We start from the raw sequence: 26,587 nt of genomic DNA, 5'->3' as shown, positions 1-26,587 counted from the left end.
CAGGCTGGAGTGCAGTGATGCAATTTCGGCTCACTGCAAGCTCTGCCTCCCTGGTTCACGCCATTCTCCTGCCTCAGCCTCCCGAGTAGCTGGGACTACAGGCGCCCGCCACCATGCCTGGCTAATTTTTTTTTTTTTTTTTTTAAGTAGAGACGGGGTTTCACTGTGTTAGCCAGGATGGTCTCCATCTCCTGACCTCATGATCTGCCCATCTTGGCCTCCCAAAGTGCTAGGGTTACAAGCGTGAGCCACTGCGCCCGGCCAATTTTTTTTTTAATTTTTAGTAGATACGGGGTTTCACCATCTTGGCCAGGCTGGTCTCGAACTCCTGACCTCGTGATCCACCCGCCTCCGCCTCCAAAAGTGCTGGGATTACAGGCGTGAGCCACCGCGCCCGGCCATGTAAGACATTTTTATTGGCTCTGGTTTCCTTCCAGGATTAGAAGCCCCAGGGAGGATGTTGCTTGTTACCATCTCAATATACAGATATAAACCTGTCATAAGTTGATAACATCATAAATCAAAAATGCATTTAGCCAGGTGTGGCGGCTTGTACCTGTAATCCCAGGTACTCAGGAAGCAGAGGTGGGAGGATCACTTGAGGCCCAGCATTCAAGACTAGCCTGGGCAACATAGCAAGACCCCACCTGTAAAAGAAATTTTTATTTTTATTTATTTATTTATTTTTGAGACAGAGTCTTGCTCTGTCGCCCAGACTGGAGTGCAGTGGCACAATCTTGGCCCGCTGCAAGCTCCGCCTCCTGGGTTCATGCCGTTCTCCTGCCGCAGCCTCCCAAGTAGTTGGGACTACAGGTGCCTGCCATCACACCCGGCTAATTTTTTTGTTTTTTTTTTGTATTTTTAGTAGAGAGGGGATTTCACCATGTTAGCCAGGATGGTTTTGATCTGACTTCGTGATCTGCCCGCCTCGGGCTCCCAAAGTGCTGGGATTACAGGTGTGAGCCACTGCGCCCAGCCAAGAAATTTTTAAAATTAGCTGGGCGTGATGACATTTGCCTATACTACCAGCAACTCGAGAGGCTGAGGTGGAAGGATCGCCGGGGCCCAGGAGTTCAAGGCTGCAGTGAGCTATGATCGTGCCACTGCATTCCAGCCTGGGTGACAGAGTGAGACCCTGTCTCTAAAAAAACATGGAGATTACTCAGTGAACCATCAAAAATGTTGCCCTCTTGGAGCTTTGTCATCATTGGAGGAGACAGACAAGTAAATGAGTAAAGTATCTGGTACATTGTGTAACTGCTATGAGGAAGATACAGCATGGCCCACGGAGTATGCATCAGCCTGGGGGCGGGTAATAGTGTCTTAACACTCCACATCCTTCCTGGCTTTCAAACCAGAAACCCTGGAGTCCGGACACCTGCCTTGTCTCCCTCACCTGCAGCCCTCCCCCAGGCTCTGCCCAGTCGGTCTAAATACCTTTCCCACATGGCCCCTCCTCTGCCCTGGTCCAGTACTTTTCGCTCTTCTCCTGTGAAATGAGCCTGCTCCCTTCTCCCAGCCCATTCCACCTGTCACATCTTCACCATGCTAACAACTATTAATCCTTCAGATCTTAGTGTAACAATCCCTTCCTCAGGGATGTCTTCCCTGAGCCCCCAGTCAAATTTGGATCTCCTTTATACATTCTCCTGGTCTCCCTCTCCCACTTTTTTCTTGGTAGGCTTCATCATACTCAATAAGGATGTATTTGATTTTTTTTTTTTTTTGAGACGGAGTCTCGCTCTGTCGCCCAGGCTGGAGTGCAGTGGCGCGATCTCAGCTCACTGCAAGCTCCGCCTCCCGGGTTCACGCCATTCTCCTGCCTCAGCCTCCCGAGTAGCTGGGACTACAGGTGACCACCACCACGCCCGGCTAATTTTTTGTATTTTTAGTAGAGACAGACTTTCACCGTGTTAGCCATGATGGTCTCGATCTCCTGACCTTGTAATCTGCCCACCTCGGCCTCCCAAAGTGCTGGGATTACAGATGTGAGCCACCGCGCCTGGCAATTTTTTTTTTTTTTTTTTAAAGAGAGTCTTGCTCTGTCACCCAAGCTGGAGTACAGTAGCATGATCATAGTTCACTGGAGCCTCACACTCCTGGGCTCAAGTGATCCTCCCACCTCAGCCTCCTGAGTAGCTAGGAGTACAGGTGCACACCACCATGCCCTGCTAATTTTTTAATTTTTTGTAGAGATGGGTTCTCACAATGTTGCCCAGGCTGACCTTGAACTCCTGGGCTCAAGCGATCCTCTGGCCTCAGCCTCCCAAAAACTCACACCTGGGATTACAGGTGTGAGCCACCATGCCCTGCCAGGATGCATCTGAATTGTGTATCCGTGTGATCCTTCGATTCACATGCGTCTCCCCCGGCCAGAGTGTACTTTGTGTGGGATGGGCCTGGGTGTGTATTGACGACCACTGTATGTCCTGGCTCGTAGTGGGTCCTCAGCATGGACGTGTTGAGGAGGTGAATGCAGAGCCTGTGCCGTGGCAGGTGGGGATGGGTGGGGACTGGGATTCATTTGGCTTATGAGCAGTGCTAGCTGTTCCCTCCCTTCCCTCATATGAGTGCTTCCTGTGTGCACTCATGGCTTCTCACTCTTGATTTCATTTGATCTTCTGACGACTCAGAGAGGTTGGCATGGTCCTCCCCGATTTACATGTGAGGCGGCGGAGGCTTTGATGGACGGAGTTCCTTGCTCTCAAGTGGCAGAGTCAGGAGCGTGACCAGGCCTCCCACTTCCAAAGCCTGTGCTGTAAACTCTCACTGGCATTTCCCAGCATTTGCCCTGGGAGGGATTTTAATGGGTTTATGTGGGAAACTGGCTTACTCAGCTCTGCTCACCACCAGCCTTTCAGAGCACACGAATGTGCCTGGGACCTTGGGCAGGGGTTCCCTACCCAGCTGCCACTACATTCCGATGCTGGAGTCCCACACCAGAGACTCCGACGAACTCAGTTGGGGTGAGGCCTGAGTGTCAGGCCTCAGAAAGCTCCCAGGTGGCTCTCGGTGCGCCAGGGGCGAGAACTCCATCGTTTCCCCGCACTCCTTCCTCCTGGGGAGCCCTGTTTTTCAGGGGGCCTGTCATGAGAAACGGCTTCATTTCCTCAGTCCTTTCTCTTTATTGGCCCCACCTCCTCTCTCCATTCCTTCTCTTTGTCCCAAAAGGGTTCCTCTGAACCTCCCGTTTCCTGAGGGCGTCTGTGCAGTACTTGCACAGTGTTGACTGCATTTAGTCCTCCGGACAGCCCTCCTGATTCACAGAGGAGGGACCCTGTGCTTGGGAGAGGAAGGGATTTCCTGAGGCCGTTCAGCAAGACTCAAAGGCAAAATCAGAACTCAGGCTTCTGGCCCCAGGGCTTCTGGGTAGCGCAGGCCACCTTTCCCACCAGCTGCAGAGCTCCCTGAGGACAGGGATGGTGGCTCCTTCATCCCCGTCCCCACAGCACAGGTGCCCAGGAGTCACAGCCAGTGTGTAGGGCTTTTGTGACCTCCTATCCTGCCTGGTACGGTGGTTATTTGTGGCCATTCTCCTGGGCTGTCACAGGTTGTGAACTGGAGGACCAGCCAGAGGGGCCAGGAAGGCCTTTGTTCTCTAAGCAGGAGAAGCCCTTGGAGGAAGCGGCCGTGGCTTTTCTACCTCGGAGGCTTTGAAGACAAGGGAAGCCTTTGGGCAAAGAGAGGATTCCCCTGAGTGCATGTAGTAAAGAACTAAGGCACTGTTACCCACTGTCTGAGACCAGGCCCGAGGCGCCCCGAGAACAGCCCTGCTGGGCCAGGCCTCCATCCACACCACTTGGGCAGCCCCTTATCTGAGGAGGGCGTGGGGTAGGCGGAGCAGCTGTCAGATAGGTCCCTGTCTGGAATGCCGTGCTGAGCATCTGAGGCTGGGAGCTCCAGCGAGGCCCTCCTGGGAACTGGGGCTCCATCCCGAAGGCAGTGGGAGCCATAGCCGGGTTTAAACCGAGGTGCGCCTGGCTCAGATTTACATTCTAGAAATGCCTCCCTGGCCACAGGAATGGACTGGATGGAGACTGGCCTGGCAAGGGCCCCGCTGCTGCAGGAGCTTAGGGCAGAGGCTATGGCAGGCTAAACCTTCCAGGCTGGGCCAGGGGACAGGATGGGGAGTTCTGAGTGGGCAGAGTCAGGATCTGGACTTGCTCAGGACGCCTTGCTGGACGAGGGAGGAGAGTTGAGGGCGACAGCAGGGAAGTCCTGCAGGCTTCTCATACCCACCCCTCACCCGTCGGTGTGCCAGCACTTCTCTCTGTGTGCTTTTCTTAAACAGGGCTGCTCCTTCCCTGGGTTCCCGACCACACCCCTGGGCCTGGCACAGAGTGGCTCAGCAGGTGGGCGTTGAATAGGGTCAGCCTCTGCCCAGGAGCTAGCAGGTGCCTCGAAAACAATCGAGGGGTAGGGCAGACACAAGAGACAGGAAGGGGTGGAGCACACGGCCCCCACCCGCCTCCCTCCTGCTTCAGGGCAGATTGTTCTTTCCACGTTCCCAAATGTCTGAAGGGCTTTGATTTGCGTTTTCCATTCATCCTCCTTGGAGCTCACCCCTTGGCTTCAGTGTGGACGTGTGGATCTTGCTTTAACTCAGGACATTTTTCTCCTGTGATCTCGATGATGATTTCTTCTCCTGCATCGTTCCCTGTATGTCCTGTAGGCACCGCAGGGAATATTAGACTTCCTGCATCTCTTCCAAGCATCTTGTAGCTTTTCTCTCATTTTTTCCTCCCTCCTGTTTTTCTTCTGGGATGTGTTACCTGTCTTACAAGTTTCTCTGTTATTCAGTTCCCTTGTTAAAAAGTGTTGATTTGGCCACCATATTTGTTCATTTCCAGGAACTCTGCTTTGTGTGTGATTGATCCTTCCTGTGTGGTGGATGTCATTAGCATCGACACTGATAAGACTTCCCTTCCGCCTTTCCTTTCATCCAGTCTGTGTATAAACTCAGCAGAGGCAGGCGTGGGGAGCCCCAGAAATGCTCTGGCTCTGGGCTGGGCTCTGGCAGATTCCTATGAATGGGAGCGTCTCTGTCTGGCCAGCCCTTCTGTTTTGTTTCGTTTGGTTTTGTTTGAGACTCAGTCTTCCTCTGTTGCCCAGGCTGGAGTGCAGTGGCGTGATCTCAGCTCACTGAAACCTCTGCCTCCCGGGTTCAGGCGATCCTGGTGGCTCAGCCTCCTGAATAGCTGGGATTACAGGCGTGCGCCACCACGCCCGGCTAATTTTTGTATTTTCAGTAAAGACAGGGTTTTTGGCATGTTGGCCAGGCTGGTCTCAAATTCCTAACCTCAAGTGATCCTCCCGCCTTGGCCTCCCAAAGTGCTGGGATTACAGGCAAGAGCCCCTGCACCCAGCGCCTTCTGTTTTTAAGAAAGATAAACCCCCAACCTCTGAAGAGCTTTTGCAGTGACATGGGCATGGACACCACCAAGTCTCGCTGTGATGAGGTGGGTGGAGGCTTCTCCCTTCCTCCTCCGCCCTTTCTTCCCTGTCTCCTGCTCCTCCTCGGCCCCTCCCTTTTGCCGTGATTCCCCACATCCCTTTTCAGTTCAGCAGGGATCTGAATGGCCCCTGTCCAGGGCTGGGTACAGTGGGGCCAGCAGTCACACAGCCATATATCCAGCTGTCGCCACCTGCCAGTCACACCACCACTGTGAGCAGGTACTGCCATTAGCCCCGTGGCACATGTGGGGAAACTGAGGCATGGGATGGTTGGATAATCTGCCCAAGGTCACAGAGCCAGTGAGTGGCGGGGCCGAGATTCAAACCCAGGCAGTGTGAAGTTCATGAAGGGAAAAGCCGAACTTGCTGGAACCCCTTCAGACTCCACGCTCCTGGCCTGGCTGATGGACCCTGCTGACTCTCTACCCCGACTCACCCTTCCGGGGGCTGCCATCCTGGCTGTGACCTGGGCCTGGTGTGCCTTCATAGCCCACTCCTGCTGTGGAACTCCTCCTCTTCCCTCCGGCTCAGCTCAGTCGGGGTGCTTCCTAGGGGTGGGAGTGCACCCTCACAGCACACCTGCCTCCCTCTTGGCAGTCGCTGTGAGCATAGTGAAGCTGGCCATTACACCTTTGCCCATTCCCTGGGTGAAACGCCAGCTCCAGCAAGGCAGGGACTGAGTCTGTGGCCCACTGTGGCTGGCATTCAGGCAGCGTGGCCTGCGTTGACCCTCGGGTTGGCTGCACTTGCCTGCAGGGGAAAATGCCCCCTCTGCAGCCCACTCTGAGGGCCCCTTACCTTCCCCGCCTCTCACCCCTGCCTTGGCACATGCCCTTTGCTTGGAATACCTCCCACCTCCCGCCCCCTCCTGGAGGGCAGGCTCTGTACTGTACTGCCCGGGCCCCTTGCACTCAAGTCTCCCAGCCCTTCCCAGATTGTCAGTTGGCATCATCTGGGCACCTGTCAACCCCGCCAGGCACGGTAGGTGAGCTCCTGGAGGACACTAGGAAATGTTTGTGGCATGAACGAGGGAGGGACATAAAGGAGCCCTTAACAAGCAGGGACACAGATGTGTTCCATCAGAGTGCAGCCTGGGCCCTGCCTCCAGGAGCTTCGCTGTAGGGGGAGGTGACACAGGAGCTGCAGCCACCAGGCAGCGAGCTCGCACCCTGGCTGTTCTAGGTGCTGGCTACAGGAGCCCACAGAACAGACCCCCTTTCTTCCTGTGGTTTTCCTCCAGCCAAGGGCTTCATCCCTCATTGGCCGGGGCTGTCTCCTTGTTTGACAGATGTGGAGGCTGTGAATGACAATAAGTAAGGCTCTCAGAACTGCCTTGAAGTACTCAGGTTGCCTTTACCAACCCTTACTCCTTGTGAGGATTCCGGAGGTAGCTGCCATTAATATTCCCCTCCTTTGGGCTGGACGCAGTGGCTCACACCTGTAGTCCCAGCTACTTGGGAGGCGGAGGTAGGAGGATCACCTGAACCCAGGAGGTAGAGGCTGCAGTGAGCCGAGATTGTGCCATTGCACTCCAGCCCGGGCGACAGAATGAGACCCTGTCTCAAAAACAAACAAAATTACCCTCTTTTTTACATGAGGAAACTGAGGCAGAGACATTCAGCCATTGGCCCAGGTCCCACACCTGGTAAGTGCTGGGGCAGATCTGGACCCGGGCGGTGGCACTGCACCTGTGCCGCTGGTAGTGCTGCCGTGAAGGACCCACGGGCAGGGGTCTCTTCCCACTCTGTCTCTCACACACACCTGCCCGTCTCCTGCAGTCATTGGCCCCTTCCCTGAGCCTCTGCTGTGTGGCCGGCCCTGCTGTGCCTGAGGACACCAGAGGAAAGTAGATGGTGACACCAGAGGGAGCCAGTGCAACAGGAAGCCGTGTCATCACCCGCGAGGGTGAGGCCTGGCAAGGGGCCAGGCAGAGGAAGGGGCCACCTTGGCTTCAGATATGGGCGACCTCAGCTCAGGCTCCCCCGCCATTCCCAGCGCTCCCCACCTCCGTGAGGCCCTCAACAGCCACAGCTGTCACCCCACCCACCCTCCTATCTGGACCTGCTGGGGTGTGAAAGACAGCTCTGTGCTGAGGGTGCCTTGGACAGGTTCTTCTTAACCTTGGAGCCCCAGTTTCCACCTGGAATTACAGCCTCATGTGAGGCTGGAAAGGTAAAACAAGAGGGCTGTAGAAAACACCTGCCACACACTATGCTGGTCCTGGAATAACATTTTGTTGTGACATTGATGAGGAAAAAATATTGATTCCCAGGACCACTGTCTGGGTGGTGGTTGTGGGTTCCCCCTGTGCTGGTGCAGGTTCCTCTGGGCTCTCCTTTCCTTGTGCATCCTTGGGATGTGTCTGCTGCATGAGCTCCCGGGTCTCTGTGGGCCCAGCATGAGTGAGTGTGGGCCTGTGTGCACCCTGTGATGGGATGGCATCCTGTCCAGGGTCCATTCCTGCTTTTGGCACTGCCAGGACGGGCTCTGGCCACCCAGGACCCTGAGCTGGAGGAAGCGAGTAAATGTCTTACTGGTTTTTTTTTTATTTATTTTTTAAGACAGGGTCTTGCTCTGTTGCCTGGGCTGCAGTGCAGTGGCATGATCATGGCTCACTGTAGTCACGACCTCCTGGGCTCAGACGATCCTCCTGCCTCAGCTTCCCAAGTAGCTAGGTCACGGGTGCATGCCACCACACCTGGCTAACTTTTATATTTTTTGTAGAGAAGGGGTTTTGCCATGTCGTCCAGGCTGGACTCGAACTCCTGGACTCAGCTGGGCGCGGTGGCCCACGCCTGTAATCCCAGCACTTTGGGAGGCCAAGGCAGGCAGATCACCTGAGGTCCGGAGTTCGAGACCAGCCTGACCAAAAGAGAAGAAACCCCGTCTCTACTAAAAATACAGAATTAGCCAGGCGTGGTGGCGCATGCCTGTAATCCCAGCTACTCGGGAGGCTGAGGCAGGAGAATCGCTTGAACCTGGGAGGCGGAGGTTGCGGTGAGCCGAGATTGCACCACTGCACTCCAGCCTGGGCAACAAGAGCGAAACTCTGATCTCCCAAAGTGCTGGGATTACAGGACTGAGCCATTGCGCCCAGCCTAATCTTTCTTAAATGTATGTATGGCTCACATTTATTTCAGTGTTTAATATTTCAAGTGTTTTCATCCCTATTTAGAAGTTTGGTGATGTGTTTGTACCAGAAATATGGCATTGGAACTTCACTCTTGTTTATGTTAATTAACCTGCGTGAGATTGGTTTCATCATATGTCATTTTGCTTAAAGCTGTAGTTCCCAAGAGCCTGTTGACAGCATTAGGTGAGGACTTACCGTGTCCCTTGTTGATGCACGTTGTCTCATCAGCCAGTCTATTAAGCACCACCCACATGCCAAGCTCTGTGTTGGCTGCTGAAGGCCGGATGTGAATTGGTCAGCCTGGGTCCCCACCTTCAGAGAGCTGTGTCCTCATCCAGTGACAGTGCGCAGTGGGCAGGGCTGGGGACGCAAGCTGGGAGGGAGGGAGGGAAGGAAGTCAGTACAAAGGCCCAGAAGTCTGAGCCTTCCTGACCAAGGAAAGCGAATGTCCTTGGGGGCAGAGGAGAGGGTGAGGGAGGGATGGAGGCAGCTGGGCCAGCAGGCTGCAAGAAGCCTTCCTCGGACACCCTCTCCAGGCTGGGAGACCCTCTCCAGGGCTGGAGCCAAGCAGAGAATTCGCATCCCCATTCAGATGGCTGCATTGATGGTGCAGCCCTGGAGGGAGGAGGCGGTAGCTGCCATTCCCGAGGGAAGGTGGGGGTCAAGGGCAGGAGAGGGAGGGCTGCAGGGCTCAGACCCGGTGACTGCAGGCTCCTGAGAGCAGCCAGCGGGAGGGTGAGCTTCCTTCAGCTCAGGGCTCCACACCTGCCACCTCTGTTCCCCCACTTCTGCTCTGCCAGGCTTTCTCTGAGACACCTGGCGCCTCATGCCCAAGCCGTCCTGGGATTTCTGGTGCCCCCCCCAGTCTGGGCCTCCTCCCTTCCTCTGCTTGCAGCAAATCAGCCGAGTTAGAAATTAAAAAAAAAAAATTCCATGGCCAGGTGCAGTGGCTTTCGCCTGTAATCCCAGCACTTTAGGAGGCCAAAACGGGCAGATCACTTGAGGCTAGGAGTTTGAGACCAGCCTGGCCAACATGGTGAAACCCCATCTCTACCAAAAATACAAAAATTAGCCGGTGTGGTGGCACACACACCTGTAATCCCAGCTACTCAGGAGGCTGAGGCAGGAGAATTGTTTGAACCCAGGAGGCGGAGGTTGCACTGAGCCAACATCGCACCACTGCACTCTAGCCTGGGCAACAGAGTGAGACTCTGTCTCCAAAAAAGAAAACTTGCCAGGCGCGGTGGCTCACGCCTGTAATCCCAGCACTTTGGGAGGCCGAGGCGGGCAGATTGCCTGAGCTCAGGAGTTGGAGACCAGCCTGGGCAACACAGTGAAACCTGTCTCTAATGAAATACAAAAAATTAGTCGGGTGTGGTGGCGTATCCCTGTAGTCCCAGCTACTCTGGAGGCTGAGGCAGGAGAATTGCTAGAACCCGGGAGGTGGAGGTTGCAGTGAGTCAGAGATCGGGCCACTGCATTCCAGCCTGGGCAATGAAGCCACACTCGATCTCTTAAAAAAAAAACAAATCCATGAGCATCTCCTCTCCTCCAGCCATGCAATCCCCACACACAGGCACGTGGATAGACATCAAGTGCAGCCCTCCTGCCTGGGGCCTGCCTCTGCCAGCCTAGTCCCCTCCTGTGTGGACCCTGGCCTACCCTCCAGACACTGCATGGCTGCCACTGTCCTTTGCGAGCACCCAAACGAAGATCTGCCCGTCCTGAGCTTCCACATGTTCCCCAGGGATCTTGGCCAATATTATAAGGCATAATGATCATGGTTGACTTCCACAGTCCCCTTTCCTGTGGCCCAGCCTCCACCCCTTGGGCAGGTCACCTGGAGCCTCTTGGTGGAGTTGTGGCGCCCACTTCCCAGGGCATTGTGAGGGTTCATGCTGAAAGCACTTGCAGCCTGTGATGGGTGTTATCGGGAAAAGTCATGCAGGAGGAAGGGAACCTGGGGAAGACCCCCATTGTTCCTGAGGGAAGGGAGAGCTGGTTCTTGGGGGCTGATGATCTGGGGATCCAGAGAGCCTGCGAGGTCTGCAGAGGTGGGTGAGGGAGCCCCAGCACCCTAGAGGCCTGCCCCTGCCCTGGCCAGGCTATGCCAGAGCCCCTGCCTGCTCACCCCTGAACTGACGAGCACCAGCAAGTTGGTCTTCGGGTCCCCTGGCAGGTCCCCCCCGGGTGGCCCCAGGTTCGAGGTGGCTAAGGGCCCCTGAGCATCTCTCCCCTGGCCTTCTAGGGACAGAAGATGAGCCTGTCGGTCCTGGAGGGTATGGGGTTCCGTGTGGGCCAAGCTCTAGGCGAGAGGTGAGCGCGGCCCCTCCTGCTCTCCCCCAGCCTGGCTGGCAGGGCTGGGCAGGCCCCAGGCGGGGAGGGTTGCATTGCTCCATGTGAGAGTCGGGCCTGTCTTCCTCTTCCTGCCTGGCCCCACGGCCTCAGCTTGGCACTGCCCCACCAGGCTGCCCCGGGAGACGCTGGCCTTCAGGGAGGAGCTGGATGTCCTCAAGTTCTTGTGCAAAGACCTGTGGGTGGCCGTGTTCCAGAAGCAGATGGACAGCCTGCGCACCAATCACCAGGTGGGAGCACCCCGGCCTGCCTGTCCAGCTCCCTCCTGAGGGCAAGACCAAGAGAGTGGGAGGGGAAGCCCCGGCGCCAGAGCAGCGGCTGTCGGGACCCGCCCAGAGCTTTCCCACAGGCGGCCGCAGCTCTGCTCTGTCTGATCCTCTAAGGGAAGCCAGGAGGCTGCGCTGGGGCATAGGAGGTGTTTCCGGAACTTCTCCAGCCTACCAGGAGTGAGCCATGCATGGGCAGAAAGCCCCTGGTGGCTGCCTGCCCTACCCGCAGTGGGATGCTGCTTGTCCCAAGCTGGTCTAGTCCCCCAGTGACACCCAGGCTGTACCTACCCTTCTGCAGCTTCCTGGGCCGGGTCCCCAGCTTTTCTGCACAAGCCTGGGAGGCGAGGGCAGGACCCACACTCCCCAGGGCACGGGCACCCACTCCAGGTTTGGAAGCCCTGGGCCCTACCAGAGCACTGGAGGCCAAGGCTGTGACTCCAGTGGTTCACATGAAGGGGGCCTTCCCAACCTCAGCCCAATCTAAGACCTGGGTCGCTGCTTACCCTCCCTGCACTTCAAATGTACAGGCCCCACCCCCGCCCACCAGCCTCTCCTGTCCCCCAGGGGACCTACGTCCTGCAAGACAACAGCTTCCCCCTCCTCCTCCCGATGGCCTCTGGCCTGCAATATCTGGAGGAAGCGCCCAAGGTATGGGGGGAGCTGGGGCCTTGTCCACACCTCCCTTCCTCCTATTTACCCAGCCCCTATCCTACATCAGGCCTTTCCCCAGGCCTAAGGGGTGCCCCAGACCTTGGGTGCCGGCCTCCCCTCTCTTCCCATGCTGGTCTGTGTTCCCTCCCCAGTTCCTGGCCTTCACCTGCGGCCTCCTGCACGGCGCCCTCTGTACCCTGGGCATCGAGAGCGTGGTCACTGCCTCCGTGGTAGCCCTGCCCGTCTGTGAGTCATGGGGGTGGGGGGATTCTTCTCCTCCCTTGAGTTGCTGGGGGCTTCAGAGTTCCAGCCCCACTCCTGTGTGGGTGCCTGCGAGGCAGGCCCAAGTTAAGTCACCTGCTCAGCCACACAGCCAGTGCAGGCCCATCTGTGCCCCTGGCTCCATGACGTCGCCACCCTGCAGAGAGAACTGTGTGGCGGTTTCGAACATCTTTTCCCAGCACAGGAGCCCAGGTGGACGTAATAGAAGTTATCCTTGCTGATGCTTTGATGGGGGGGACGGCAGGCTCCAGGGAACTTGCAGCTTGCCTGACGGGGTGTCCTCTGTCAGACAAGCTGGAGCCCCATTCCTGCCTGGGGACAGCCTGCCCCACCACCTCCCCCACCTTCAGTTATTTTTGCTCTGCTGGTTCCCCAGGCTCACTCATGGGGGCCCCCGTGGGGTAGGACCGAGCAATGCATACCACAGAAGCCCATGCCGGGCGCCTCCCTGGGGCCACATCCGTGGCCCTCATGCCCCTGGTTACTCACACAGCCCAGGGATGTGGCCCCGTGGGCAGGAGGAAACATCCCAACCTAGCCACTGGGGTGTCAGTGCAGGATGGGGGTGAGCGCCTAAGAGTCGTCCAGGTGCCCTCTGCCTCCCCCATCCCATCCTCAAGCCTAAGCCAGGCCTTCTCTTCCAGGTAAGTTCCAGGTGGTGATTCTGAAATCCTAAGCCCACCCCGTGCCCGCTGAGCCGCACTGCTGCCCCGGCCTCAGGAGACGGTGGGGCCGCTGCATTTTGGGGTCACATTTACCCAGGAAGTGGGTATCAAATTGAGGTGGGGGTGTCACAGGAGGCAAAGGGGTCCCAGCTGCGGTCAGGACTGTGGTGGGATTCCCGCCTCGGCAGCGTCACTGCCCAGCAGCTGTTCAATAAAGGCTGTGTGTGTGGAATCTGACTCAGAGCAGCGGGGGAGGATCTGTGGAGCGACTGTCACAGGTCCTGCAGGGGAGTGGGCACCCTCTCTGGCTCCCATGCCCCTCAGACCCTCCCTCTCCTGCCAGGTCCTCCTCCCTCCCTCCCCGTGCTCCTGGCAGAGGGATGCTGGCCTCCAGCACGGGCGGCCTTACTGGCATCTCTGCCAAGTCAACAAGTCTAGGGCTGCCTTCTGCCCGGCGATGTGCACGGAACGGAGCGTCTTCCTGGGGAGCAGGGCTGGGAGTGCCCAGAGTATAGGCCAAGACAGGCTGGGGCTGCCAGGGCTGGGGATGCATGGGGTAGGGGGAGGCCAGACACCCCCATGGACACACGCGGCCCCTACGCACTCCTGCTATCCATCCCTGGGCAGAGTGGCCCTTATGCTGCCCCCTCCCACCCCGCTCGCATCTGTAGCATCTGGGAACTCCTGGGCTTCGCCGCCCGCTGCCTGACATGGGTAAGTGCCCCAGCCTCAGAGCTCCTCACTGAGGCTGGGGGTGAGCCCCAAATGGGATGAGAAAGGGGACCCTTGCTAAAGAAACTCCCCTGTAGAGTGGGGTCCAGTCACCCCGTCAGCCCCTGCCTGGGTCACCCCTTCCTCGTCCACCTGGCTGAGTGTAGTGTCCTGTGTCTGCCTCTGCAATGCTGCCCCTGCCTGGCCCACTCCCCAAATGCCTGCTCCCCCTAGTGTCCAGCAGCCTCCTGGCCGCTATGCTCCCAGCCTGGGGCAACCTCATCCTGCAGAGATGGCTCCTTTATATTGGGCCACACTTCATGTTCGGGCCGGGGGCGTGGGGGGTTGGCACGGAGGTCCACTGCAGATGTACCCACGCTCAGATGCCAGCTCCGCCTCCCTGGTGGGCCAGGGAGGAACCTTCCCAGAGCAACCAGCTTGAAGGGTGGGGGAGGAGACAGAGTGGGTCCCAGGTCGCAGGAAGGGCCCTGGCTCTGGCTGTAGGGAGCAGTGTTTGGTCACCTGGGCACTGTTCTGGGGCTGCCTCCCCCATCCCCATTGGAGCACTCCGTCTGTCAGGGAAGCAACTGTTGACCCCGTTACGCCAGCAGCCACAGGGAGCCAGGGCCCCAGAGAGCCGAGGGGCCTTCAGGGCGTCTCCTGCCCAGCCTTTCCCCGGCCCTCACCCCTCAGAGGGCATCCGTGGGGAGACAGTCACTGAGTGCTGGCCCCGAGGGCAGGAGACAACCTTGGCGAGCCTGGGAGTAGCAACCACTGTCTGCTTCCAAATCCCCGCTCTGCCTCTGTGCGCCCTGGGGCCAAGGACTTCACTTCTCTGGGCCTCAGTGTCCTCATCTGTGAAGTGGGCATCACACCTGGGCCCCTGGGTGGTGGAGGAAGATGGGGCTAGGGTGTAACAAGGCTTGATGTGTGTGCTGTTGCCCTCGTCCTATGGACATCCATTTAGAGCAGCGCCAGGTAAATGGGTCAGCACAGCCTTGGGTCAGGCGCGCCAGGCCCTGAGCTGAGGGGACTCCCACCCAGTGCCTCCCTTGCGACAACCATGAGAGGCAGGTGCCCACTCAGCAATGAGGAAGCCAAGGCTCGGAGAGTGAAGTCACCTGCCCAAGGTCACATACCTGGGCCACGGAGGAGCTGGCATCCCAGCTCCCTGTCCCCCCCACACCAGCAGAAGTGCCTGGGCCTGTGGCTGCCTTAAGGAGACTCAGGCAGTGCTGCGGGATGTATCTCCGTTCCTTACCAGGGATGGGGACACAAGACTGAGTCCAGTCGAGTCCCAGTCCTCGAGAACAGAGAGCACCGGGACAGGCAGGCGCTGGGGAAGGGGCGGGGACAGGCGGGCAAACCGGTCGGGCGGGCGCTGGGCTGGGGCCTCCATCTGGATGGGCCTGCGCTGACAGTCCTGGCTGGTGTGGCAGCAGCTCGTGGGGCAGGCAGCTGGGGCCGTGAGGCCGCCGTCAGGTACGAGTGGGACTGGGACTGGGGGTGGGGAGTGGTGGGCAGGCTACCAACCCTCAGCACCCCAGTTTCCTCTGCCCCTCAGCCTTTCCCCATCCCTGTCCCCCACACAGCATCCTTCCCTGTCCTGCTTTCGGCTCTTCACATTTGAAATGTGGTACACCCATCTTGCCCGAGTTTGCTGAGCCTCTCCCCAAATTGGACCACCGTAATTTCATTGCTCCCTCACAATTTCCCCCTCCACCGTATCATTCAATGCCCACAGGTACCCAGCTCTGATTTTCACTCACCCTGCTTCTCATCTGCCCTCCAGCTCACCTCACTAGCTCCATGTCCTTCCAAAGCGTGCCAGCCTCCCAGAGTGCCCACACTTTAATGACCCCTTGTGTCACTCAGCCACCACACCGGACCGCCTATTTCCCCAGCCCATGTCTGCTCAGCACTCCCCAGTGTCCTAGCCTCTTGGAAACTCCCAGGGGCTTCCCAACACCCAGCCTCAAATTAGTCCCCAGCCACCCCTAGCGGTTCTCCGTTCCTTCCTCTGGCCATCCCTCCTCATCCTGCCCCTCACTGTACCCTGAAGGCCACCTCTACCCCCTCCTCCCAAGTGACCTAGGAGCCCAGCATCTGGGACTTGGCCTTTCCCCTGTTCGAGCTGTCGGGCAGGGCAGGGTCCCTGACCTCAGCTGTCTGCTGTTCGTGCCCCAGAGGCTACACCGAGCCTGTGTGCTCCCTCCTGCCTCAGGAACAGGCCCCCAGCACCCAGCTGCCCGGCTGCCATGCGCAAACATTACAAAGTCCACTTCGCCAAGGATGCCCAGAGCCCCAACGGGCACTACTTCTGGGACCCAGAGTTGGGGCACCAAAAAGGTACGGGTTCAATTTGGGGGCGGGTGATGGCCGACAGAGGCCTGTGAGGGAGGCGGAGTGAATGGAGGAACAGAAGGGGAGCCACCATCCCCAGGAGAGAAAAGCCACTTGCACTCCACCCAGAGGCATCTGCATAGCAGCAGGGCCAGGACCCAGGACTGGGACCACAGGGCCTGGGGGCCCAAAGATAGGAGCCTGGGCTGGAGATGGAAGCAGGGGCCACCTGCTCTGCCCTTCCCCTTCTCCAAACCCCCAGGCCTGTGTGGATGGCCCCCAACCTGGAGGGGAGCAGTGTGCTGGGAGTGAGGGGTAGGAGAGGGAGCCCCCTGCTACTGAACATGTCTGGATGAGGGTGGGTCCAGTTTCTGGTGGTGACCACAGGTGATCTTGTTCAGGGTGGGGAGGGGGTAGTGCCCTCCCACTGGGGCTGACTCAGCCTCCTCCGGGCTAGGGCGAGGGCTGGAGCTTCCCAGGTCACCAACCTTCCTGCCACCCTGGCCTGAGCTGGGGACAAGGTCCGCCCCCCCCCCCATCCAAATCCCTGGCCTACCCCTCGCCACGCCACCACTCATCACTCCGGCCTCCCTGGGCCAGCCAGGGCCAGCTCCCAATGGATCCTCTCAGTTTCCCTGACCCCTGCACTGGGGGCGCCCCCCAGGGATCCAGGAATCTGCTGTGGCAGGCACCAGCCTCCAGTGAAACCCCAGCCTCAGGCGTCCTCTCTCTGCCCCCAGCTGAAGTCCAAGCCTGCACCTTCCCCGCTCCCCCGCCATGGGACAGCACAGACCCCGGGTCCCTCCCCTGCCCATACCTCCCCCGCACATAATCTGACTTTTTGAGGAGTTTCTGGGGCTCCCAAGAATACTCTGGCCCCCAGGTTCTACCTGAAGACTTGGTCTGGCTTGTGCCGGTGCCCCCAGGGGTCGGGGACACAGGCCCAGTCACCCCCACTTCCTTCCTTCCAGGATGCTGTCATCAGTGGCGCCAGGACTCAGCGGCCCTCCGAGCCCATGGGCCCTGTCGGCCTTCCCCCCAGTCACACTGGCAGCTGGCCTACTACAGCCACCAAGTGGGTGGCAGTGGCTGGCGCCAGGGCCTCCTGCCCTCCGTCCTGCAGCAGCAGCGGCAGCCCCAGCCCCAGCCCTCACCTTCCAGCCCCCTGCGGCAGCGGTTCTGCCCCATTCACGAAGCCCAGAAGGGGCTGCCTGCAACCTCCACTGTCCCCAAGGAACCTGCCAGCGCCCCTCAGGCGCCCACCTTACCCACTACCGCACCAGCCATGGCCAGGAGTGGCCCAGCTCTACCCTCCACGGCTGGCGTCCTCCTGAAACCCAGCGAGCCCACTGATGCCCGGCCCCTGCCCGCCCCAGCGGCCTGTGGCTCCTTCACTGCCTACAGCTCCGGTGCTCACCCTGGCCTTCTTGAGGGCCCTGTCCTCGCTCCTGCCGCCTCACTTCCCACCTGCTCCCCTCGCTCCCTGCCTAGCATCTTGCACCAGACCTCTTCATCCACACCCTGCTCCCTATCTAGGAGGGGTGTGTCCCTGGCCCTGGGGCTCAGGCTGGCTGCCTCAGCTTTGCCTGTTGGGGTCCAAGGCTTCCAGGCCAGGCCTGCCCCGGTGCCTCCATCCTGGGCCAGGCAGTGAAGGCCTCCCTCTCCTTTCCCCTTTCCTTCTGCCAACACCCTGGCTCTGCTCGGGTCTCTTCTCAGCCCCCTCCTCTGGCCCAACAGGCTACAGGGTACATGGGGCAGGGATGGTGAGCCCTGGGTTGTTGGCCGGCTCTGGCATTGGGGAGACACAGCTAGGGAGTAGCCTGGGGAACGGAGAGCAAAGGTCAGTAATGGGAGGACCCACTTGCTTGCTCTCTCCCTCCCTCATTCACTCCACGACTAGGTATCCAGCACCCTGAGTGTGCCAGACCCTGTTCTAGGGGCACAGTGGGGAGCAGGATCAACACATCTCTTGTCTTCATGGGGCTCACGTTGCATTGCAGCCAGGGGCAGGTACAGGAAACATGGAAATTTAAAAGTGGCTGGGAGGCCAAGTGCAGTGGCTCATGCCTGTAATCCCAGCACTTTGGGAGGCTGAAGCTGGTGGATCACTTGAGGTCAGGGGTTTGAGACCAGCCTGGCCAACATGGTACGACCCTATCTCTACAAAAATTAGCTGGGCATGGTGGCCAGTGCCTGTAATCCCAGTTACTTAGGAGGCTGAGGCATGAGAATAACTTGAAACCAGGAGGTGGAGGTTGCAATGAGCCAAGATCACACCACTGCACTCCAGCCTCGGCAACAGAGCGAGACTGTCTCAAAAAAAAAAAAAAGTATTGCGGGGCACACTGGCTCATGCCGGTAATCCCAATAGTTTGGAAGGCTGAGGATTGCTTGAGGCCAGGAGTTCCAGACCAGCCTGGGCAGCATAGTAGTTATGCCCTGTATCTACAAAAGATAGGGCCAGCAAGGAGCCAGTACTTCGGCTTTTGCCCTAAAGGAGGCAGGAGCCACAGGAGGCTTTGGAGCCAAAGATGGACGTGAGCTGATGATCCCCAGGAGAATGGGCTATGGGAGGAGGACGGAAGCAGGTGGCTCGAGGAGCAGGAGATGGCAAGAATCCAGGCAAGAGGTGCTGGCAGCCTAGCCGGGGTGGCGGCAGCAGAGGTGGAGACGGCTGGGTTTCTAGGTCTGGATTGAAAGAGCAACAGGGACTTTAGGTCGGGCACAGCCCTGTCACCAGAGCCTCAGGGCTACGATGTCTATTTCACATACAGGGAAATAGACGGTGGATGAGGTGGAGCCACCCAGTGATCTGGCAGAGCTGGAATTAGACCTGCCTGGCCCACACCTCAGTAGACCTACTCCTGAGTCTGCTTCCTGGCCTCCTGGCTCTGCCGCCAGGCATGGCCCATTTCCTACAGCCCACCAGACATCTCTGAAAGTGGCTGTGTTACCCCCACTGCATCACAAGGCTGGCCCCATGTGCCCCCCCAAGACTGAACCCTACCTTTTTGATACCCCATTTCCAGGTCCGAGAAGCAACCCTCACTGGGGGACAGGGTGCCCTCTGCAGAGTGGACGCTGTAGTGCCAGTGTCTGGTCCCCAGGGCCCTAAATGGGCACTGGAGACCAAGACATTGACCAAGGGCCCAGTGCTGGCCAGACCCTTTGGCATTCCTGCTCCCTGGTGTCTCTGCTGCCCCACTCTTCAGAGGGAACTGAGCCTCTCAGAGGTGGCTCTCCCTGAGGTCTGCAGACAAAGGCGGTGGGGTCGGGACTGGAGCTCCAGTCTGGTCATCTCCCAAGCCTGGGCTCAGGTGGGATTAGTGACTTGCCAGCATGATGGACAGGAAGGTGGGAGGAGCCTGCGGTCCAGGGCCTCTCCATGCTCTGGCTGGGCCAGCAGAGCAGGCAGGAGTGGCCTGGAGTCCTGCTGATGATGGAAAGTGGTGTCTTGGCATCCGAGGGCCTTGTATCCCAAAGAAAGGCCTTTGGGATTTTCCCAGGGGAATCATAGGCTAGTGACCAAGCAAGCCTGGTGACCTAGGGCCAGGAAAGCTGACTTCCCGCAGCCTTAGCTTCTGGTGTGTGGCTCGGGGGATTCCAGCCTCCCAGCCTCAGCCTGGTGGGACCCAAAGGGGCACAGCTCGCCCTGGAGGTGGGGGCCACTGATGACCACAGAAACCTCTACTGCAGGGTTTCACCTGAGTCCCCTTTGCACAGGGTGCCAGGGAGGGCAGATGGGAGGAGGGTGGTGCCTGGCCAGTGGCCCTGACTCAAGTGTTCCCACCCCCAACCACCAGACATCCTGACAGAGGATGACGTCTACTGCAGCTGCCTGGCCAAGACACTCTGCCACGTGCCGGTCCCTGTGACCGTAGGTTTCTATGCCCCTTTTGGCTGCCGCCTGCACATGATGCTGGACAAGATCACGGGTGAGGAGCTGTGTGTGTTTGTTGGGGGGAGGATGAGAAACAGGGCCTCTGGTCCCCGCCCAGCTCCAGGCTTCCCCCAGATCCCCCAACCCCTGCAGCCAGCCTGCCCCAGCCCAGGCCTTCCCCAAGCCCATGCCTCTATCCTGGGCTCTGCTTCTCTGGCCTCCTGGCTGCCCCCAAGTTTTACCCTTCCCTGCTTCTGCCACCAAATCCACTCCAAGGACTCTTTCTGAAGGACAGATCTGACCCAGTCCGTCCTGTGCTTGGTGCCTTCCATGCTCCCCAGCACCTGAGGCAGAAAGCCCAGGCTCTTTATTGAGGCTGCAGGCTCCTGCCAAGCCCCTACTGCCTCTGTGCCACCCAGACCCACCTCTTAGGGCTTGGTGGTCAAAAGATACCTGATATATAGATGCCAACTGAAGACATGAACTGGAACCCGCCAGGTTCCCTAGCAGCTTTTTTTTTTTTTTTTTTTTTTTTTTTTGAGACGGAATCTTGCCCTGTCTCCAGGCTGGAATGCAATGGTGTGATCTTGGCTCACTGCAACCTCCGCCTCCCGGGTTCAAGCAACTCTCCTGCCTCAGCCTCCCAAGTAGCTAGGACTACAGGCGCTCGCCACCACGCCCAGCTAATTTTTTGTATTTTTAGTAGAGACGGGGTTTCACCATGTTGGCCAGATGGTCTCGATCTCTTGACCTCATGTGATCCGACTCGGCCTCCCAAAGTGCTGGGATTACACGTGAGCCACTGCACCCAGTCTTTTTTTTTTTTTTTTTTTTTTTTTTTAATGGAGTCTCACTCTGTCGCCCAGGCTGGAGTGCAGTGGCGCAGTCTCAACTCAATGCAGCCTCCACCTCCCAAGTAGCTGGGACTACAGGTGCCCACCACCAAGCCCGGCTAATTTTTGTATTTTTAGTAGCGATGGGGTTTCACCGTGTTGGCCATGCTGGTCTTGAATTCCTGACCTCATGTGATCCGCCCACCTCGGCCTCCCAACAAGTGCTGAGATCACAGGCGTGACTCACCCCGACCAGCCTCCCCAGCAGCTTTGATCTGGATCAAGCCCTGCTGGAGCTCAGACCTCAGCCCCACGTGTGGCCAGAGGGGCTGGGACTGACGTTGCTCCTCCGTGTGTCCAGCCCTGGTGCAGGCCCAACAGCCTTTTGTTCCTGTACTGACTGTCCACTGAGCACTCACTGTCCTGTCCTGTGTTGTCACAGGGTCCCGGGAGGAGAAAAGATGAGGATATAAAGAACGGAGAGTCGGCCGGGCGCGGTGGCTCACGCTTGTAATCCCAGCACTTTGGGAGGCCGAGGCGGGTGGATCACGAGGTCAGGAGATCGAGACCACCGTGAAACCCCATCTCTACTAAAAATACAAAAAATTAGCCAGGCGTGGTGGCGGGCGCCTGTAGTCCCAGCTACTCGGAGAGGCTGAGGCAGGAGAATGGCGTGAACCTGGGTGGCGGAGCTTGCAGTGAGCCGAGACTGCACCATTGCACTTCAGCCTAGGCGACAGAGCGAGACTCCGTCTCAAAAAAAAAAAAAAAAAAAAAAAGAACGGAGAGTCCCTACTCCTGCTGGGTGCTGTAGACACTCCCGCTCATTCACTCTGTGACCTCAGATTTCTCATTATCTATTGTTCAGGCACTCCAGGCACCTTCTGGTGCCCAGGGGACACAGTGGTGACCAAGACAAGCAGGACCCTGCCCTTCCAGCTCACAGTCCAGCAGGGGAGAGAGACTTGTCCTCAGACAGTGATGACCCAGAGTAGGAATGGCTGAGGGCCCCCGACCCAGCCTGGGGATCAGGGAGGGCTTCCTGCAGGAGGAGCAGTAAGTCAGGAAGATAAGACCAAGGCTGTATCCTGCTGCCTAGCATAGCTTGTCCTCAGCATCTTATTCATTCATCCCTTACACCGGCCACTTGTCCCCTGTCCCACTCTCAGAACCTTCCCGGTGCCCTCCACACCCTCGCCCCGCCTCCAGCCCCTTGCCCAGCCCTGGCTCTTCCTCGTATCTGTTTTTGCCCCCTCCCATCGTCTCTCCTCTGCCGGCTCTACCTCTGCCCATCCCGACCCCACAGCCTGGCCTTCAGACCGCTTCCGGTCCAAGCCCGGCTCCAGGGCTCTCCACGCCCCCGCTTCTGCACCGGCTTCCAGCTCTTTAGCCGCCGCGGCTCGCTTCCAGCCCCTCGCCTCTGGAGCGCTCCGCCCTGCCCGTACTAAACCCTGCCCACCCCGGCGGGTCTGCGGCTCACGCGGCTCCCGGGTTCCCTTCCCGCAGCGCTGATGCAGCAGGAGGCGGCGCAGCGCGAGAGCGAGGAGCTGCAGCACGTGCAGTGGCGGCCGCGTGCCGTGAGCGGCTGGCGCGTCCCGCAGCTACTGTGGTACCTGGTGTTCCTGCAGCCCATCATCACCGAGGTGCACCTGCGGCGCAGGAACGTGCAGTTCCTTTTCATCCGCTTCAGCGCCTGGCAGTACGAGGGCACCGACAAGCTGTGGGCCGGCCTGGTGACCACGTTGTGCGAGGGCATCCGCCACCACTATGGCGCACTGCCCTTCAGCGTGTACTCAGTGCTGGGTAACAAGCCGGCCACCAGGCAGGACTGCTGCCAGAGCGAGTGGCATTGTCGGCGCCGCGTGTGCCTGGGGCTGCTGGCGCTGCTGGCGGCGCTGGGCCTGGGCGTGGGGCTGCTCTACTTGTCGCTGGGCGGCCACGCGCTGGGCCACAGCAGCCCGAGCGGCAGCCTGCTCAAGGTGTTTGGCGGCGCGGCCACCACACTGTCGGGTTCGGGGCTGCTCATGGCCGTGTACTCGGTGGGCAAGCACCTGTTCATAAGCCAGCGCAAGAAGATCGAGCGGCTGGTGTCGCGTGAAAAGTTCGGCAGCCAGCTGGGCTTCATGTGCGAGGTGAAGAAGGAGGTGGAGCTGCTCACCGACTTCCTGTGCTTCCTGGAGATCTACCAGCGGCGCAGGCTGCGCGTGGTGCTGGAGGTCACCGGGCTGGACACGTGCTACCCGGAGCGCGTGGTGGGCGTGCTCAACGCCATCAACACACTGCTGTCCGACAGCCACGCACCCTTCATCTTCATCCTGGTCGTGGACCCCAGCATCCTTGCCGCGTGCCTAGAGAGCGCGGGCAACATGAAGGGCACAGCCGACAATGGCTACCTCTTCCTCAACCGCACGGTCACGCTGCCCTTCTCTGTGCCCATTATGGGCCGCCGCACCAAGCTGCAGTTCCTGCACGATGCGGTGCAGAGCCGCGACGACCTCTTGTACCGCGAGATCACGCGCAAGCCGTGGCTGCCGGGGGACGCCGGGGGCGAGAGCACGCAGCTGCTGGCGGTGCAGGCGCAGGCGGGGACGGAGCGCGGGCAGGGCCGCGTCGACGCCGAGGCGGCGCGGCGCATCCAGGAGGCGCTCTTCTGCCTTCACGACGAGCGCGACTGCCTCTACGAGTACGTGCCCGACAACGTGGTGTCCATGCGGCGTATCGTCAACACCGTGCCCATCACCGTGCGCCTGCTGCAGCAGCAGCAGGGGGACTTTGGGGGACCCACGCCGCGCCAGGCGGTGGCGTGGGTGGTGCTCGCCAACCAGTGGCCGTGCCGCTTGAGCTGGGCGCTGCAGTGCTTGGAGGACCGGCAGCAGACCGGGGGCGCGCCCGAGGGCCGCGCGCGCCTCTGGGACGTTTTCCGCGACAACAGCCGCGAGCTGCACACCATGACCAAGGCGTTGCAGAACGTGCTAGACCTGGACGGCGACCCCGAGCTCTTCGAACGCTTCCTGGGCGCCGACTTCCCCTTCACCGTGACAGAGGCGCAGAGCCTGCTGCGCTGCACGGTCAACCTGGACCACTCCATCCGCCGGCGCATGGGTCTCATCCGAGCCGTCAGCAAGCTCAAGCCGCCCAGCCCGCCCAAGTCCCCTGCCCGCGATGCCCCCCACGCTGCCCACCGGGCCAACAGTGCCTCCAGGGCGCCCCCGTCGGGCCGTGCCTCAGGGCAAGCCGGCGAAGGCCACCACGCTGGGGACTTGGCCCACAGGGGCAAGCTATGGCCGGTGACCTGTGCGCTCTTCCGTCCAGAGCAATCCAGCCCAGGTGGGCCTTGAATGGAGGACTTGGCGGGCAGCAGAAGGCAAGGGTTCCTCCATCTGCCCAGATGGGGGAATAGGGGGCTGGACTGGGGCCGCAGCCCAGGGTCCGAATGAGCCCTGTGAGGCCCACACCCCCAGGTGAACCTGAGCCAGAGCTGTGGACATAGCCTCCAAGGAGTGGGGCCACCAGCCGGTGCCAGCATGAGAGCAGGCACAGAAGGACCAGTGAGGAAGTCAGGGTATACATGCAATAAATGGAGGTGTTGAGAGCCCCCAGTTGCTCTCCGCATCCCGATCTGACCAGGGACCAAGCCTGCCCCGTCCTGCTAAGCCCACTTCCTCCTCTGCACCATGCTGGCCTCCTCGTCTGGCATCTCTGTGGCAGGAGAGGCTGTGGGGGTGGTGGGTGAGGCTGCAGAGATGACAGGTGGATGGGCCGGGTTGACTCAGGCAACATGGAGCGCCCAGGCCTCAGGGAATCCCAGTCCTTGTCCCCATGCCCTAGCTTGCCCCTCTGTGAGTAGGGCAGGGGCTGGCATTTCCGAGGGTGACCTCGGTGACCTCAGCAGGCTGCTCCACCCCTAGAGTGGCACCATTCTCAACGTAATGGGTTAATTAGACCTCGCTGGCACCTCAGCCAGCTGAGGTGGATGGCACTAACCTCCCCCAGACAAATAACTGTCCACAGGGTACCTGCCTTACGAGTCACTCCAGGGCCACTGGTTAGTCACTGACACTGAAGCCACTGCATCAGCCCTCTGATGAGGACAGGGAAGTTGGGCAGCGATGGGGACATACAAGGCCCAAGCCACAGCCAGCCAGGAGGGGTTACACTAGGGCTCCCCACCTTCCCTCTGGGCAGAGCCCTGGGCTGGGGGTGGGTGTCACTCCTCTGGGCAGTTCCTGATTCCTCACCGGTCAAATGTTCAGCCACACGCTCAGGCCCTGGGGTGGCTGGCCCAGTTCCAAGTGTGTGCCGGCAGGGGCCACAAGGGCCAACACTGAACATACCCTGGGATGAGGCTGAGGGTGTGGCTTCTGAGCCAGGGCCCTGAGGCTGGTGGAGGGGACAGTCCCCGAGGAAACAGAGCGCTGCAAAGGCACCCACCCTCAGGTCATGGGACTGGGGTCACTGACCTCACAGTTCTTTAGCTCCAAGGCTGGGCATGGCATCCAGGTCTGGCTGCAGCACCGGAGTTCTCTGGCCACAGCAATTGTCACAGGTGCATGCAGGTCAGTGGGAGCCCTCCATGATCTTCCCTGGGGCTGAGCAAGCAGAGGTGCTGTTTCCCATTCCTGGACTGGCTAAGCTGGTAGGATACGCCTGGATCTCCTGGGAGCTGTTTCCCAGCAGTCAGGGAGAGCTGGCCTTAGAGGGAGAACGATGGGGCCTCGTGACACCGTTAAGTCTGTTTCTGTAGATGTGTGGCTGGGGTCAATATATCCCTGTAGCCTCCCTTAAGCCAGTTTCAGTTGGGTTTGTTTCTTACCCCCTGGAATCCAAGCTGAAAATAAATTTTCACTCCTGTTACCAGGAGTGGGGTGCTGTGAGAGATGCTAACGTGTGGACTTGGCTGGAGGTGGGGGCAGGACTGAAGACCCCCATGCCTCAGTAAGAAGCTGCATCAGCCTGGCCAACACGGTGAAACCCTGTCTCTAATAAAAATACAAAAAGATTAGCCGGGCATGGTGGTGCACGCCTGTGATCCCAGCTACTCAGGAGGCTGAGGTGAGAGGATCACTTGAACCCGGGAGATGGTGGCTGGAGTGAGTCAAGATGGTGCCACTGCACTCCAGCCTGGGTGACACAGTGAGACTCTGACTGAAAAAAAAAAAAAAAAAGCCGCAGCCTCTGTTATGTGCTACAAGCTGTGGCCAAACTGTTGGCCACTGTATCTTCACGTGGAGCTGCTATGAGAACTTGCACCTGTGTAAGGCCATGGGACCGGTTGTCACCAACAAAAAGGGAGCACAGCTGACCTGTGCGCCTTTCCCAGCAATGAGTTAGGGAGCAGGTTTCCCTTCTCCACTCCCTTCCCCCATCTGCCCGCTTGATCCGGGACCCTTGAGGCCCTGGGGAGCAACAGAGCCCTAAGAGCTTCAAAGGCGCCTGGGTCCAGGAGTAACTTGGTGAAGAGCTGCCTGCCACTCTGAACATCCACATGTGACAATAAACATCTCCTGTTAGGACACTGAGATCTTGCATGAAACAGACCCCCTATGTCTTCAGCAAAGGCTACCAAAACGTGACAAGCTCGGGCGACACTTGGGTGGCTGAAGGGAAGGGGAAAACGAGATGGCAAGGGGGATCCTCTCAGCCTCCATCCCTCGATCTGGGACCCTTCAGAAAATCAGGAGCGCGGCAGGCTGGGGTGTTGTGATAACGGCTATGGTTTCTAGAGCTGCTGTAACACAGTCTAACAGACCACGTGCCTTTGAAGGACAAATGTATCGTCTTTCGCTTCTGGAGGCTAAAAGTTCCAGATGAAGGGGGGCTCTCTGTGCCTGCTCCCCACTCCTGGTGCATTGCTGGCCATCTCTGCATTCCCTGGCTTGCAAAGGCATCACCCCATCCTCTGTCTTCACGTGGCAGTCTCCCTGTGCCCAAATGCCCCTTTTAATAAGGACACCAATCAGACTGCAGCAGGGCCCACCCGAATGACCTCATTAAAATGAGTTAAAACTTGA

The 26,587-nt window shown here is 59.0% G+C and overlaps 2 protein-coding genes across 5 annotated transcripts in view; both read left to right on the top strand.

Annotated features, from left to right (window-relative positions):
• The window catches only part of TRAPPC6A (trafficking protein particle complex 6A), a 15,852-nt gene extending 1,809 nt beyond the window's left edge, over positions 1-14,043 (top strand). The window contains exons 2-7 of one of the 3 annotated variants that reach the window (XR_004026362.1): positions 10,836-10,903; positions 11,055-11,172; positions 11,776-11,859; positions 12,015-12,108; positions 12,789-12,870; positions 13,481-14,043. Coding sequence is in view for 2 of the 3 variants with exons in the window: in XM_003277573.4 (XP_003277621.1) it covers positions 10,836-10,903; positions 11,055-11,172; positions 11,776-11,859; positions 12,015-12,108; positions 12,789-12,820 (396 nt within the window). In the remaining variant the exon portion in view is untranslated. Of the gene's footprint in view, positions 1-10,835; positions 10,904-11,054; positions 11,173-11,775; positions 11,860-12,014; positions 12,109-12,788; positions 12,894-13,480 lie in introns of those variants that run through there. The other 2 variants (XM_003277573.4, XM_012496852.2) reach the window with 2 other exon arrangements.
• On the top strand, positions 12,887-26,587 carry NKPD1 (NTPase KAP family P-loop domain containing 1). Of its 2 annotated transcripts, XM_003277571.2 has the most exons (5): positions 12,887-13,523; positions 15,708-15,869; positions 16,835-17,272; positions 19,667-19,798; positions 22,083-26,587. In XM_003277571.2, the coding sequence occupies exons 1-5, from the start codon at positions 13,520-13,522 to the stop codon at positions 23,912-23,914; spliced, it is 2,568 nt and encodes an 855-aa protein (XP_003277619.2). In that variant the 5' UTR covers positions 12,887-13,519; the 3' UTR covers positions 23,915-26,587. The 2 variants fall into 2 exon arrangements, with proteins under 2 accessions (XP_003277619.2, XP_030651669.1); XM_030795809.1 differs by lacking the exon at positions 16,835-17,272.

This window comes from Nomascus leucogenys, chromosome 17, assembly GCF_006542625.1.
Source record: "Nomascus leucogenys isolate Asia chromosome 17, Asia_NLE_v1, whole genome shotgun sequence".
NCBI lineage: Eukaryota > Metazoa > Chordata > Mammalia > Primates > Hylobatidae > Nomascus > Nomascus leucogenys.
This window is presented reverse-complemented; position numbering and strand designations above follow the sequence as displayed.